We start from the raw sequence: 12,540 nt of genomic DNA on the forward strand, positions 1-12,540 counted from the left end.
CCACTGCCTCATCTGAAAAATCAGGGGCAGCCCAGAGGCCAGCTCAAAGGCCCTGGTTGCCACTTAGAAGCAACTAGCTAGGACATAGATGTACAGACCAGGGGCCAGCTTGCTGGCTGGTCTTGGTGCCTGTGCTATTTGTTTCATTACCCCTGGGCCATAGGATGGGAAGGAGAAGACCCACCTCACTTGCCCTACCCACTTCCATCAATTATCAGCCCCAGCCCTTGTGCCTTCCTGGCCTGGACTTCAGATGCCCTGGCCTGCCTGGAGTCCCTATACTCAACTATTGTAAGCTGATGGAAGGTACACAGAGCAGCACACAGCAGGTGCTTCACATCTGTTCATTTCCACTCTTTGGACATCACAAGTCAGTGACAGAGGTGCCCCATTTCCATACTGGGTGCTGCAGCTTTGAGTAGCATAAACACAAGGGGCCATGGGAGCCTGGAGCAGGGGAGCAGCCCTCACTGGGAGTATCAGGGAAGGCTTCCTGGAAGAGGAGGGCTTGGAAGTAAGGGAAGGAGCTTGGCAGCTGCCAGGGCAAGGCCTATATATCCACTGGGGCTGCATGAGTCTAGCCTCCCCCGTGTTCCTGAAAGAACAAAGCCAGTTCTTCCTAAGCCCCTATATGTTCTACCCAGAGCTGGACAGTGGGGGCCTGGAGGGAAATCACAGGCAGGCTTTGCCCCAAGGAGTGACAGGCTAGCTGGGGAGATGGACAGCCACTCAGTAGGGAGCAATGACCAGCATCGAATTTGTCCACCTCACTTCCTTCTCAACTAGAGTCCAGATTTCAGCCACTGAAGACAGTGACCCCAGGGGTGGCTAGTGTTTCACCTCAGCTTCCCTCAGCATGCCTGGTGCTCTTTCTGTTTCTGCCTAGTGCCCATGTAGCCTCCTGAGATCTAGCAGGGCAGATAGGCATCAGCAGCTAGTCCCTGAACTGTCCTCAGTTACATGGCAAGAAAAATCCCAAATCTGACTCAATGTACTCTGGAAGCTGGAAGCCTGCCTTCTTCCTTTCCCACTCAGCCTCCACGGGTGACTGATCCCTTTGGTCTGGATCTTGCTTCAAGCCACAGCCCATAAGGTGCCAGCTCATGCATAACACCAGCTTTCTTTCTGCTTGCTGAGTCCTGAGGCTGCCCCACTGCCAGGCCCTCCTGGCATGGGACAGAATCATGGCTGGAGAAGAGGAGAGCCATTTTCCATGGCTTCAGAGCTGTGAGCAGCAACCCACATGGTGCCCCAGGCCTTTGGCTCCTGTGATTAGGATCCATCAGGGACTCTGTATTCATTTCCACTGTGTCTGCAGAGAGCTGACTGGTGCCAGGACAGGGGCAGTGCACCTAGGGGACCCATATGCCTGAGAGTGATGTTCAGGAGAGGTTGGCATCATTGCTTCTGAGGGTCAGCAAGCTGGCAGGAGACTAATGAAGTGGAGCAGAGAGATGAACAGTAGTAGACTGTGTGATGTACCAGGGAGGTGTCTTTACAACCTAGTGGTAAGAGAGCAGCTCAGAGGTCAGATTGGGTTCAAACCCCAGCTCAGCCACCATCTAGTTGTGCAAACCCGAGCAGACCACACAACCTCCAGAGGCCTCGGTTTTGTCACCTGTACAGAAGGGAGGCTGAAGCCAGGAACACCTGCTGCACAGTGTCCTCCTCCAGCGACTGTGATGGCCAGGGCTGAGGGTGGGCCCAGCTTGGGAGGAATGTGGGTTCCGCATCTAAAGAAAAATGATTTAAAAAACACTACCAGTCTGTACCAGTGAGGCATATGGTGTCTACCCACAGTTAAATATTTGCCACAAAACATTTAATTCTTAAATTCACTTCTGGATGCCTACTAAAATCTGATTTGCTTCCTTTTTTTTAATAATGTCTACTGTTTTCATTTTTAACTGTTTATCTGGGATTGATTTAAAATGCACAGAAAAGTTGTGAGAATGATACAAAGAACTCCCTCAAAGTCTCATCTGGATTCCCTGCTGTTAACTTTTCTGATAATTTTTGTTAGGAAGGGGGAAGTTGACATGGGAGCACTTGTGTGACAGTAATGTTCATTGAGGAGTGGCCATAGAGGGGTCAGGGAGTGGACAAGGCTCCCATCATTTCTTTTTTCCAAAAGGGAAACTGAGGCACAGAGAGATACCCGCTCAAGACTCACTTGACGATTAAGAATGGAGCCAGGTTACTTTGTCTCACAGATAATGTACATGTTTGGTGAGTGTTTTCTGATTACTTGCCTGTGTTGGGCACTGGGGCATAGCAGTGAATGAGAACTGAGAAGGGTAGGGGAAGGAAAGCAGGAGGGACAGGTATGGGTGGAGAAGGGGCTGAGAAATGAAAGTCAAGAGGCCCTATGGATGTCATTGTCAAACTCTAATGTGGGGAGTCAGGAACTTACAGCTTAAGCGCATGTCCCAGGGGTTTTGTATTCTAGAGGGACCTAGAGGCCACTTTCAGAACCACTGTCTAGGTTTTTCCTGTGGGGAGTGTGCTCATTTCCAACTGCAAGAGGAAACCAAGAACTGGAGCCACTGGTGGTAGCGGTGGAGGTAGCTGTGGAGCTCTGTGGCCATGCCCTGGTCAGGGAGGAGACCTGGCCTCTGGGACCAGTGGTGGGCAGGCCTCATGCTGCTGCAGGCTGTTGCTAGTGGTCCTGACCTTTACCATGTAGTCTGGTTCCTGTGATAATTGGCTCAGCACACCATTTTCTGATGACTAGGTCAGTTTTCCAGAGAGCTTGATGTGGCAAGGGTTCCAATCATAAGAATGAGTGAAAATGCTTACACCAGGCAGTGCCTGGTTTAGACTAAAAACAAAACAAAACAAAACAAAACAAAAACCCAGGATTTGTCTCACCACTTCTGCCCGGTGAGCTCCCACTTATTCTTTCATTCTTTTGGGACGGTCTGAGCCAAGGGCACTTCCTTGGGAAATGCAGCATTCTGGCAGTGCCCTAGAAGGGCTGCTATAGGCTCCTGTCCATCTGTCTGTCTGCCCAGTACCCAGCCTGGCTGTCAGGTCTCCATAAATGCTTGTTGAATAAATGAAAGTGTGGCCTTAGGCAAATTCTTTCTCCTCTCTGAGTCTCCATATTCTTATAAAAAAAAATGGGGACAGTGATAATACGTAAGGGTGGAGCTCAGGACACTCTGGGTCCGGGGTGGACAGGAAGGGGAGAAAGTAGCTGGGAGGAGGCCTGTCCAAGCTCGGCTGGGGTGGGAGGTATTGTTGGGTGGGGAGAGGGGGCTCATTCCTCTTTTCCTCTTGAGCTTTACTCACAATCACCTGTAACTAGGACAAAAGGAATTCTTTGGCCAGTGTTAGTCAGGGGCAAGTGGGGGAGCGGGGACTTGTGTGTCACCAGGCCTGCTTTGGCAAAGGCTGATAGGTGGCAACATTGAGGGTACAGGGGTATTCTTGAGGAGGGAGTTGGTTAAGGTGGGGGGGTGGGATCTATGACCCCTGAATCCCTTTCAACCCCTTTGGCTGTCTGTGTGCTGATGGGGATAGCATCTCTGCCCTACTGGGATGAGCTTAAGACCACCTTGGTTCTTAGGTCCAGGGGGTGAGGAACCAAGCCAGCCCAGGCCTTGAAGGAGAGCTCCCAGGGTTCCTCTGGGCCTCTTCTCATGCTACAGCATGAGAGGTGGAGGCCCTGGAAACAGTGGGAATAATTCATATAGATGGCTCTGGCAAGGGGCTCTGTTTGGGGTAAGGGTTCATGGGCCCTGCTATCCCCATCGTTTTAACCTTGCCCAGACCCCTGGCCTCCACAAAGTATCTCAGAGGACCCTGCCAAGAAGCCCTTGCTGGTCCCTGAGGCCAAGCTACCTCTGAAATGGACCAGTCACCCCAAGTAGTCACTTGTATCCAGCCTGTGGAAAACTAGAAAGTGGGCACAGGACAGCCAGAAGGAATCCTGGCTCCTCAAGAGTGACAGGCAGCCATGGCTCCCTTTACCCCCTTGGGGCTTGAACTCTACACTGCCTCTGAAGAGAGTTGGCCTGTGTCAGACCCTCAGATAGCTGCCTTCCAGGGCCCTCCAGCACTGACGCCAAGAAGTCTAGATTCTGGGATGTTGGGGGTGGGCTGGGGGAAGGTGAAATTCCAGACTTTCATGTAGAACTCATTTACCTGTAAAGCACATTTACAAATACTAACCCCCCCCAGGCATTCTTTTTCCATATTACATTTTTCCCTCTGTAATCCAAATCTCCTCCAGCTCTTTTTTCCACGTGGTGCACCTCCTTCCTTCTGCCTCATTAGCCTCCACATGGGAGTCCCTAGGACTGGAGCATCACATGCAGGTCAAGGTGCTCTGCTCCACTGGGGCTCCTGGGAGCTGTGTGCTGAGTAGCAGACTGGGGGTCTCTGACATGACCCAGCTTCTCTGCCATCGCTCTGGCAGGCCTCTGAAGGGCCCCTTCCAGGAGGAAAGCAACCTGTCTGCTGATCGTCCTCTTGCCAGATGCTGAGACTGGGAATCAGGATGTCCTCAGTCATGAGACCTGGCCACAGGAGACCGCTTCATAACACATTTGATCATTCTAGCACTTGGCTGCCTGAGTATTGGCCTGGGTCCAAACCTAGACATTAGGCCAAGTGCCTTCAGAAAAGACTGGGTGAGGGCACCCAAGCTGGGGGTGGAGGTCACACTCCCTGACTTTTGGCATCCCCAGCTCTTTCACACTCCATGCTATATCCTGCCTCTGGCCTTACTCCATTCATCTCTTTGTCCAGGCCTTTCTCAGCCTGGCATGTGGAGTGCATGCCAGCCCATTCTTGCACTTCCTGCTGCAGCCTCCTGGGAGAGCCTGTCCCATGGCCTGCCCAGTGTCTTAGGCATTTGTCCTCCAAGGGATGTTGCAGAGGGAGGACAGGACAGGGAGGGAAGCTCGCTGAAAACAGCACTGCATGGGGTCCCATGGACTTGCTGATGAGCAGACGGGCTGCACTGAGATGCATGCCTTCCTCCTATGACTAGGGACTTCATCTTCACCCAGAGAGAGTAAGTGACATGTCCAGTGACTTGTTTTGACAGAACTAGGACTTGGACCCCTTGTCTAGTGCTCTTTCATTTGTACCCGAGTTTGAACAGACATCACAGATGTGTGGCTTCTTGGCCTTGGCCAAGTCCTCCACATCTCTAGCAGCATGAGTGTGCCTCTCCCATGAAATGACAGATAATGAGCCTAGCTGGCTTGGCTCTACAGCTATCTGAACAAGCATGTTCTCCTACCCCCTTCTTGCTTCTGTTTCTGGTGCTTAGAGGGAAAAGGTAAGAGGCAGAGTCCTCTAGCAGGCAGGCTTGACTACCTTGGTGTTACCCTTCCCCTGGTAACCCAGACCACCCCAATCCTAGTATAGTTCATTACCCTGAAGGGGCTTAATAGGGGCCTCTCATGGGTATTTATGCACAAGGGAGGACTCTAATCTTGAAGCTCAAAGGCACTTGCTTGGAACACACCCAAAGAGGACCTAGATGTGCATTCCAGAAGGTGTATCTAAGGCACAGGGTCTTTTCTTTGAGACTTTCCCTCCATCCTGGGACCACTGATGGCTCTGTGTTCAAAGGGAGTGTTTACAGTGAGAATGAACAGGAGCCTCATCCCCATGGTCAGAATCCCCCATTACCAGTTGGGCCAGAAGGGAGGCATGGAGGGATTCTGGCCAGTAGAACTAGAGCCTTGGTGTTGTAGAGCCCTTACTATAACTTAGGCTGTTATAGTAAGGCAAGAAGGAACAGGTATGACAGCTGGAGTCATCCTTGCAGGCTGTGTCTTTCCACTGTTTAGTCATTGATACCCTCACCCAATGATGGGGAGCCAAGGTCCCATGCAAAAAAGGAGTGTCCTTCCTGTCAGTCCAGCTGTCTTCTCTGAGACTGCCTGACAGTGCCCAGTGGAAGGATCAGAAGTGGCTGGATTTACTCATCTTAGAAACAAGTTGTTGAGAGACAAGGGACTTTTCATTACTTCACCTCTTCCCTCATGACCCAGATAGGAGCACTTATGTTTTTGCTGAAGTGATTCTGGGGCTCTGCCTCTCTTAGGGCTCCCTGCTTTGGAGTCCCATGAAAATGCTCACAGACAGGGGCACCTGGGTGGCTCAGTCAGTTAAGTGGCTGACTTCAGCTTAGATCATGATTTCATGGTTCATGAGTTCGAGCCCCACATCGGGCTCTGTGCTGACAGCTCAGAACCTGGAGCCTGCTTCGGATTCTGTGTCTCCCTCTCTCTCTGTCCCTCCCCACTCATACTCTGTCTCTCTCTCAAAAATAAACATTTTTTGAAAATTGTTTTTAAAAAATGCTCACAGACAAACCTTTACTCAAACGTGGCCTGAGGTTGGCCCAGCAACTGGCCCATGCACCGGGCAGCCGAAGGCCTTGTAGCCTTCATGTATATGTCACTTACCACATCCATATTTTGTCACTGGGCTTGGCCACATGGGCCATGCTTGGGGTTGTGTCTTCTTGTCCTGTCCCACTGGCTTCCTCAGCCAACTCCTGACTCACACCTAAGGGGTCAACCCAGAGTTGAGCTGCAGGCTCAGGTTCCAAAAGACACAACTGCATGTGATCCCTGCTGGACGGGGATGGGGTCCACAGAAAGTTGGTACACATAGGGAAACACAGCCAGGCTCCCTCTCAGTCTTCTGGGTGCACATTGTCAAAATTCACCTCTGGGTAAGAAGTCCCACCTCTTACTCTTCTGTCTGTGGTGTGCCCACTCATGATTGCTCACTGTGGCCAGCGCCCAGCACATACACATTCAGACAAGTCCCAACACCTGTGTCCTTTGGCTGCAGCTCCTTGATGTGCAAAGCTAAGAGTGTTTTGTTCCTTTTCCCTCCCAGTTTGCCTTGGAGATCCCTGCCTGGCATTCAGCATTCCCTCATTCCCCAGCTACCCACTAGTTCAACTTGTCTCTTTTCACACAAGCCCTTGGTACAAAGATCCCAGGCCAGGGTCACTGGGGCTGGGGTGGGCCCATGGGATAGATGTCCAGGCTGTTTGTGTTCACAGGCCTAGCCACTTCACCTGCTCGTTGGTGTTCACCCAGTTGTCTGTAAGAAGCCAGCTTGTCCCAACTGTGATGGGGGAGGTGAGGAAGGGCATTTCAGTCCTGAGGCAGGCTAGCATGAGGGCAGCAGCAGCACCAGACTGAGGACTCCAGGATGGGTGACACTCAGGGGCTGGAGACAGCCACAAGGGCAGATGCCTGTCCAGGTCCAGCCTGCTGTGGTGTCTGCCTGAGGTGGACTCTGCCCCTATTCCTTCTTCCTCTCCTATGGTTTCCTTTTCCTTCCAGGTTATTGGGAAATGCAGACATTTTTAGTGCAGTGTGACCGAGAATGGGATTAGCCAAGGGGCTGTGGGACTTGATGGCTCCTCTGGGACATGCTTCCTGGGCTGAGGCTCTAGGCCATTTGGCAAAGAGGTAGCTGCAAGGGCAAAGAAACAGAAGCCTGCTTGAGAAAAAGGGTGTGCACAACATGGAGAGTCAACCTGGGTGGCAATTCTAGAAAATTTTCTCTGAATTAGTCTTCTCATCTTGGAGGCAGAGCACGTCCTTGTGGGGCAGAGGCTCTTCTCCTGCTGCTTCTCTCTCCATCTCTGTCTCCTCATGCATCAGCCAAGCATTTGCGTCACTGTCTTCCAACTCCCTGGCTCCCTCCCTCCTGCTAATCTGCCTGCATCAGCTCCAACTCCACTCCCTGACCACACCAGGCTTGCTGTGGCCTGGGGAAAACAGGCTCCTTGCACTCCCTCATTGGCTCTTTCCTTCTCTATATCCAATCAGGGCCAGAGGCCCCTTCCCTGGGAGGTTGCTGGAAAGCCTTGAGAGGCTTCAGCAGTTGGGAGGAAGGTGCATTCAGAGACCATCTGCATCAGGAGTGCCTGTCCCCATCTCCCCCCAGTCATCCTTGCTAAGGATGCTCCCCGCTGCCTACCCCAAGAGGCATCTGCAGGCTAATGGAAGAAGGAGGAATAAGGGTATGAAAGGCAAGGAGGGTGGGCTGGGCACCCATTTAGTGTCTGAGGTGGCCTGGCCTGCTCAGGAGGACTTAGACTTGGTCCTGAGCTGCCATGGGACAGGCTGGTGTAGTCTGGGTATATACCCTTGTTTGGACTTGGCACAAGGAGTTACCCTATGAAGGATAGCTAGGGTGGAAAGTGGCTGATAAGCCACCTGTTCCTTTGGTGGTCTAGGCCAGGCCCCTTAAGCAGGGCAATATGACCATTCCTAAGGTACCAAAAGATTTCCTATCAAGTTAGAAACAGGAGCTATACTACTGAAAGTGTACACAGAGAGGCTATCCAAACTAGAAATGCACTCACATGGGCCATTTGGAAGATGAAGACACCCACCAACATCATGACACCTAAACTATGGGATGGAAAAGAACTGGTACCAAATTCTAGTCAGTGACACATGCTGTGGCTTGGGAATATCCTGTCAGGAGGAGACCCAGCGAGCAAGTCCATGGGCTTGGTGGCTTGGCGCCACTTTACAGATGAGATTGAGGTCCAGGCAGTGGGACAGTGTCACAGCCATGTGAAGCCACTTAGGGATGAGGAGCAAAGATGTCAGCTGTCAATCCAGGTGGCCCTTCCTGATGTGCCAGGGAGGCCTAGGAGGCTGTGCAAGAAACCCAGGTGCCCCAAGGAAGAGTAAGACTAGAAGTAAGGTGGGAGATACCCCCCAAAATGCATACCTGTTCTCCCTCCCACCCAAGCTGTGTGCAGAGAAGACCCAGGATCCTGGAGGAGGCTGTGTGTGTGCCCACGGGCAGCAAGGCTCTGCTCAGAGCAGCCCAGAGGGACCCTAGAGGCACAGGGCACCTTCCCCAGGATGTCTACCCCAGAGGAAGGAGAGAATTCCCCATGCATCCATTGGCTCTCCTCACTTCCCAGTCCTTCCTTGGCACTTTTCACCTTGTGTCAACTTTGGAGATCCATCATTACCTATCCAAGCAGCCCCAGCTCCCATTTCATTTGGTTAAATTACTGCTTGTTTAGTCTTTTAAGTAAATAGCACCATCCTACACATCTTTTTGTTTAAAAGCTTTCTTTCACTTAATGATATATGGAAACCATACACATGAAACTTGTTAAATTACATCATATATCCATATCATTTGTAATAAGTGCATAGTATTTGCTGGAATCATGTATCATAGTATGTTTAAATATCACTGTTGGGAATTTACATTATTGCCTAATTTTCACCATTATACTCAACACTGGGACACCACCCCTCTTGTATACTTTGTTCTGCTTACTCATTTGTCTCCATAGGAGAGATTGCTGTGAGGGGAGCTTCTGGACCAATGGTCTTACCCTCTCAAGGCTTTCAAAACATATAGAGATTTGTCTTCTGAAAAGATGAGTCCATTGATCTGCCCACCAACAGTATGTGAGTGCTGCCTGGAAAACATACTCCTGAGTGGTCTGCATCCCATTCTTCAGAGCTGCTCCTGTCTCTAGTGAGGGTTTTCCCAGCTGTCCATTGATTGGGGAAGAAGGGGATGGTGGGTCTGAGAAGAGACTTGGGTCCAAGGAGAGGTGGCAATGTATGGTTAGTCAAAAGCATGGCTCCTGCCAGCCTTCAGTGCAGAAAATCAGTGCAGGGTATGTGTTGGGTGTGTGAGGGGATGCTTCAGTTTTGTTCTTGCTGAGGCTGGTAGAGGGAGCAGGTCTTGTCTGGGAAGACTTTGATCAACAGTACCAAGGCATGCAGGTCAGATGAGGGGAGAGTCCCCAGGAGCAGGAGCAGGCAAGACAGGTGGGCCCCTGAGGTAGAGGCAGGGCTTAGCTCAGCAGGAGGAGTTGAATGGCATCCCAGGTGGGAGGAACCAGCATAAGCAAAGGCATGAGAATTACTGTGGTAGGGCCACCTTCTACGGATGTTGAAGTACATGGTCTTCTTGGAGCACAGTGTCAACATTGAAGGTCATTTGTGAGAAAAGTAACTGGGTCTGGACACTGGAGAGTTTGCCCCCAGGCTTAGAGACAATGGACAGCCAGCAGAAGCTGAGTGAAAAGTGAGGGCTGATGTGGGCCAAGCTGCGGGAATGAGGCACAGATGAAGCAGGTGCAGGGAGAGGAGGGACCAGTGAAGTGGAGGGAAAAGCCAACTCTGCAGCTGGGACATTGATTCATACCTCATGTGTCCATCTGTCTGGCTAGGGCGCATCACTTTAAAGGCTCCTTGTTCCAAAGAGCTGCCTTCTTCAAGCCCATGGGAAGACTCTACTTCTTGACTTTTTCAGATTTACTGTCTCATCAAAAGGGGACATTTGACTTCTGAGATGTAGCATCAGCCCTGCTCTTTGCCTGGTGAGGTGGGGCATAAGCCTTGAGTCTTCTGACTGGGGTCTTAGTTGTGTGGATGGGACCTAAGGCAACTCCACCCTCCCTTGCTGTGGGCTCTTACATGTATCCTTGCCCCTTTGGCCAGGGAGTTCCCAGTGGTCCCTCTGCCTCTGTCATTCTGCATGTGTGTGAGTCTATCCTGATTTTGGAGGTGGCTTATTTGGTTCTGATTTGGCAGGAAACTTCTAGGCAATGTGGTCAACAGGTTTGTCAAGAGGAAACTGATGAATTCCTGAAGGAACTTAAACACTCAGCAGTAGGAGGCCCTGAGCTGAGGCCCAGAGGTGAGGTACTGGCCCAAGGTCTCACAGTCAGTCAGCAGCACCAGGAGACTGAGGGGCCAAGATCCTAGGTAGCAAGTGTGTCTGTGTGTCCTGCCCAGTGGTGCTACTCCATGGGCTGCTGGGATGGGACAGTTGGATGTATGTGGTCTAAAGATTGCTTATGGAATGAGTTCTGCTCAATATAACTCTGATGTGGCAGCCTTGGTGGAGGGGCTGAACAGTGGGGCTGCCATTTGCTGTGATGAAGTGCCATTCCTGGCACGCATCAGGCTTGGGCCTCCTGGGCTGCTCATTCAGTGCAATTTATGGGAAAGCCAGCTCTTGCTAACATGGCAAATTTGGTTTGATCTTGGCCCCTGCCTTAGCCATTTTAGTGTGCCCTTGACCTCTAAAGAAACATGTCCAGGCCTTGCCAGCTGGCAGCAGGGGGGGGGGGGGCGGTGGGCAGCGGGTAACAGGCTCCTAAGGGAGAGGCTGCTCTGCCTCAGGACTATGCCAGCAGGGCCAGGGCCCCTCATTCCCATCATGTCCACTTGCCGGAACCTCTAGTCCTTCTATTGAGGCCCACAGGGCTAGTTGTGGCAGGCCAGAGCTGGGATTAGACCCACGATATGGGCCTTCCATCTGCCTTTAGCATTGGGCCGTTCCCAGCCTGGACAGTTGGCTTCCTCACCCCAGCCTCTTCTGAGACAAACATCTTCACAGTGCTGTGAGGCTCTGGAGGCCACTGTGGTCCACCTTTCACTGGCTACAGGAGGGAAACACATGGCTAAAGGGCGGAGAAAAGACAAGGAAGGAGAGCAGGGCAGGAATAGAGAGAGGAAGAGAAAGCAGAGCACAACAGCAATTCCTTACCAGATCCCAACCCTCACCTGGTCCCTGAGCACTACTAGAAGTTGGCAGGGGGGCCCTGGGCTTTCCGCACTGGAGATGAAGCAAACCCGTGAGCAACACAGGGCTGCACACTCTCAGGCTTGGTGGTTTTGATTGAGGACAGCTGACAGTCCCCTGTCCTAGTGAAGACAGGTTGAAACTCAATTGCTCCTTGGCTCCTGTCCAACTTCCCTGCGATCTTTGCTGTGCCCAGATGGTGCCAGGCATTTTCAAGAACATTGGTGCATTCTGCCTTCATGGCAGTCCTGAAGGGTAGAGTTTTTAAAATCCCATGTTACAAATGAGGACAGTGAGGCAGACTGGACACATTAGCTGACCTGCCAAAGGTCTGTCAGACAGCTACTAAAGAGTGAGAAAGATAATCCAACCCCAAAGGAACTGGTCTCCCAGCCCCCACCCTTCCTTTAGTCCTTCTTTCTGAGCCCACTAGTGCCAGCCCTCAGGAAGCCTACCCTGTGGAGGTTCCACTGCTTCCCCTCTCTCCCCTACACTCATCTGGGCCTGGAATCTGGCCATCAGAACTCTCTAGGGGGGTTGTGGTTTGCCCTTATAAGCTATCTGTTGAATAGACAGCTCCATAGCAGCCCATTCCCCATGTGAGCAGCTCTGGGCAGACAGGTGGTTTTGCTATCAGACAATGACAGGTCCAGTGTGTGCTCACTCCCTGGCCTCTGCCCACCACCCAAACTCCAACAACTCTTGCCTCCTTATACCCAAAGGGCAGTCAGGGACCACATGATGACCTGCAAGCCATTATAAATGCATGAAGTGACAAGCCATGTGCTTGCCTTTGTCCTCAGGAGCCCTGTTGAATCAACTGAGAAGGGATCTGCAGAGCAAGCGCCATGAGTATCTCAGCTCTTGGAGGCAGCACCAAAGGTGAGGACTGCACTCCCTCTTCTCCCAGGCTTGGTGTGTGGCCTGCCCTGCAAGGGCCACAAGCACGGCACCAGAGAGCAGCATATT

General features: G+C 51.7%; 1 protein-coding gene across 23 annotated transcripts in view; it reads left to right on the forward strand.

Annotated features, from left to right (window-relative positions):
- The window catches only part of ZNF185 (zinc finger protein 185 with LIM domain), a 94,857-nt gene that overhangs the window by 32,071 nt on the left and 50,246 nt on the right, over positions 1-12,540 (forward strand). For all 23 annotated transcript variants that reach the window (XM_027053433.2, XM_053201839.1, XM_027053445.2 and 20 more), the window contains exon 2: positions 12,375-12,453. In XM_027053433.2, coding sequence (XP_026909234.1) covers positions 12,420-12,453 — 34 coding nt within the window. In that variant the 5' untranslated portion in view covers positions 12,375-12,419. The remainder of the gene's footprint in view (positions 1-12,374; positions 12,454-12,540) is intronic.

This window comes from Acinonyx jubatus, chromosome X (genome assembly GCF_027475565.1).
Source record: "Acinonyx jubatus isolate Ajub_Pintada_27869175 chromosome X, VMU_Ajub_asm_v1.0, whole genome shotgun sequence".
Classification (NCBI taxonomy): Eukaryota; Metazoa; Chordata; class Mammalia; order Carnivora; family Felidae; genus Acinonyx; species Acinonyx jubatus.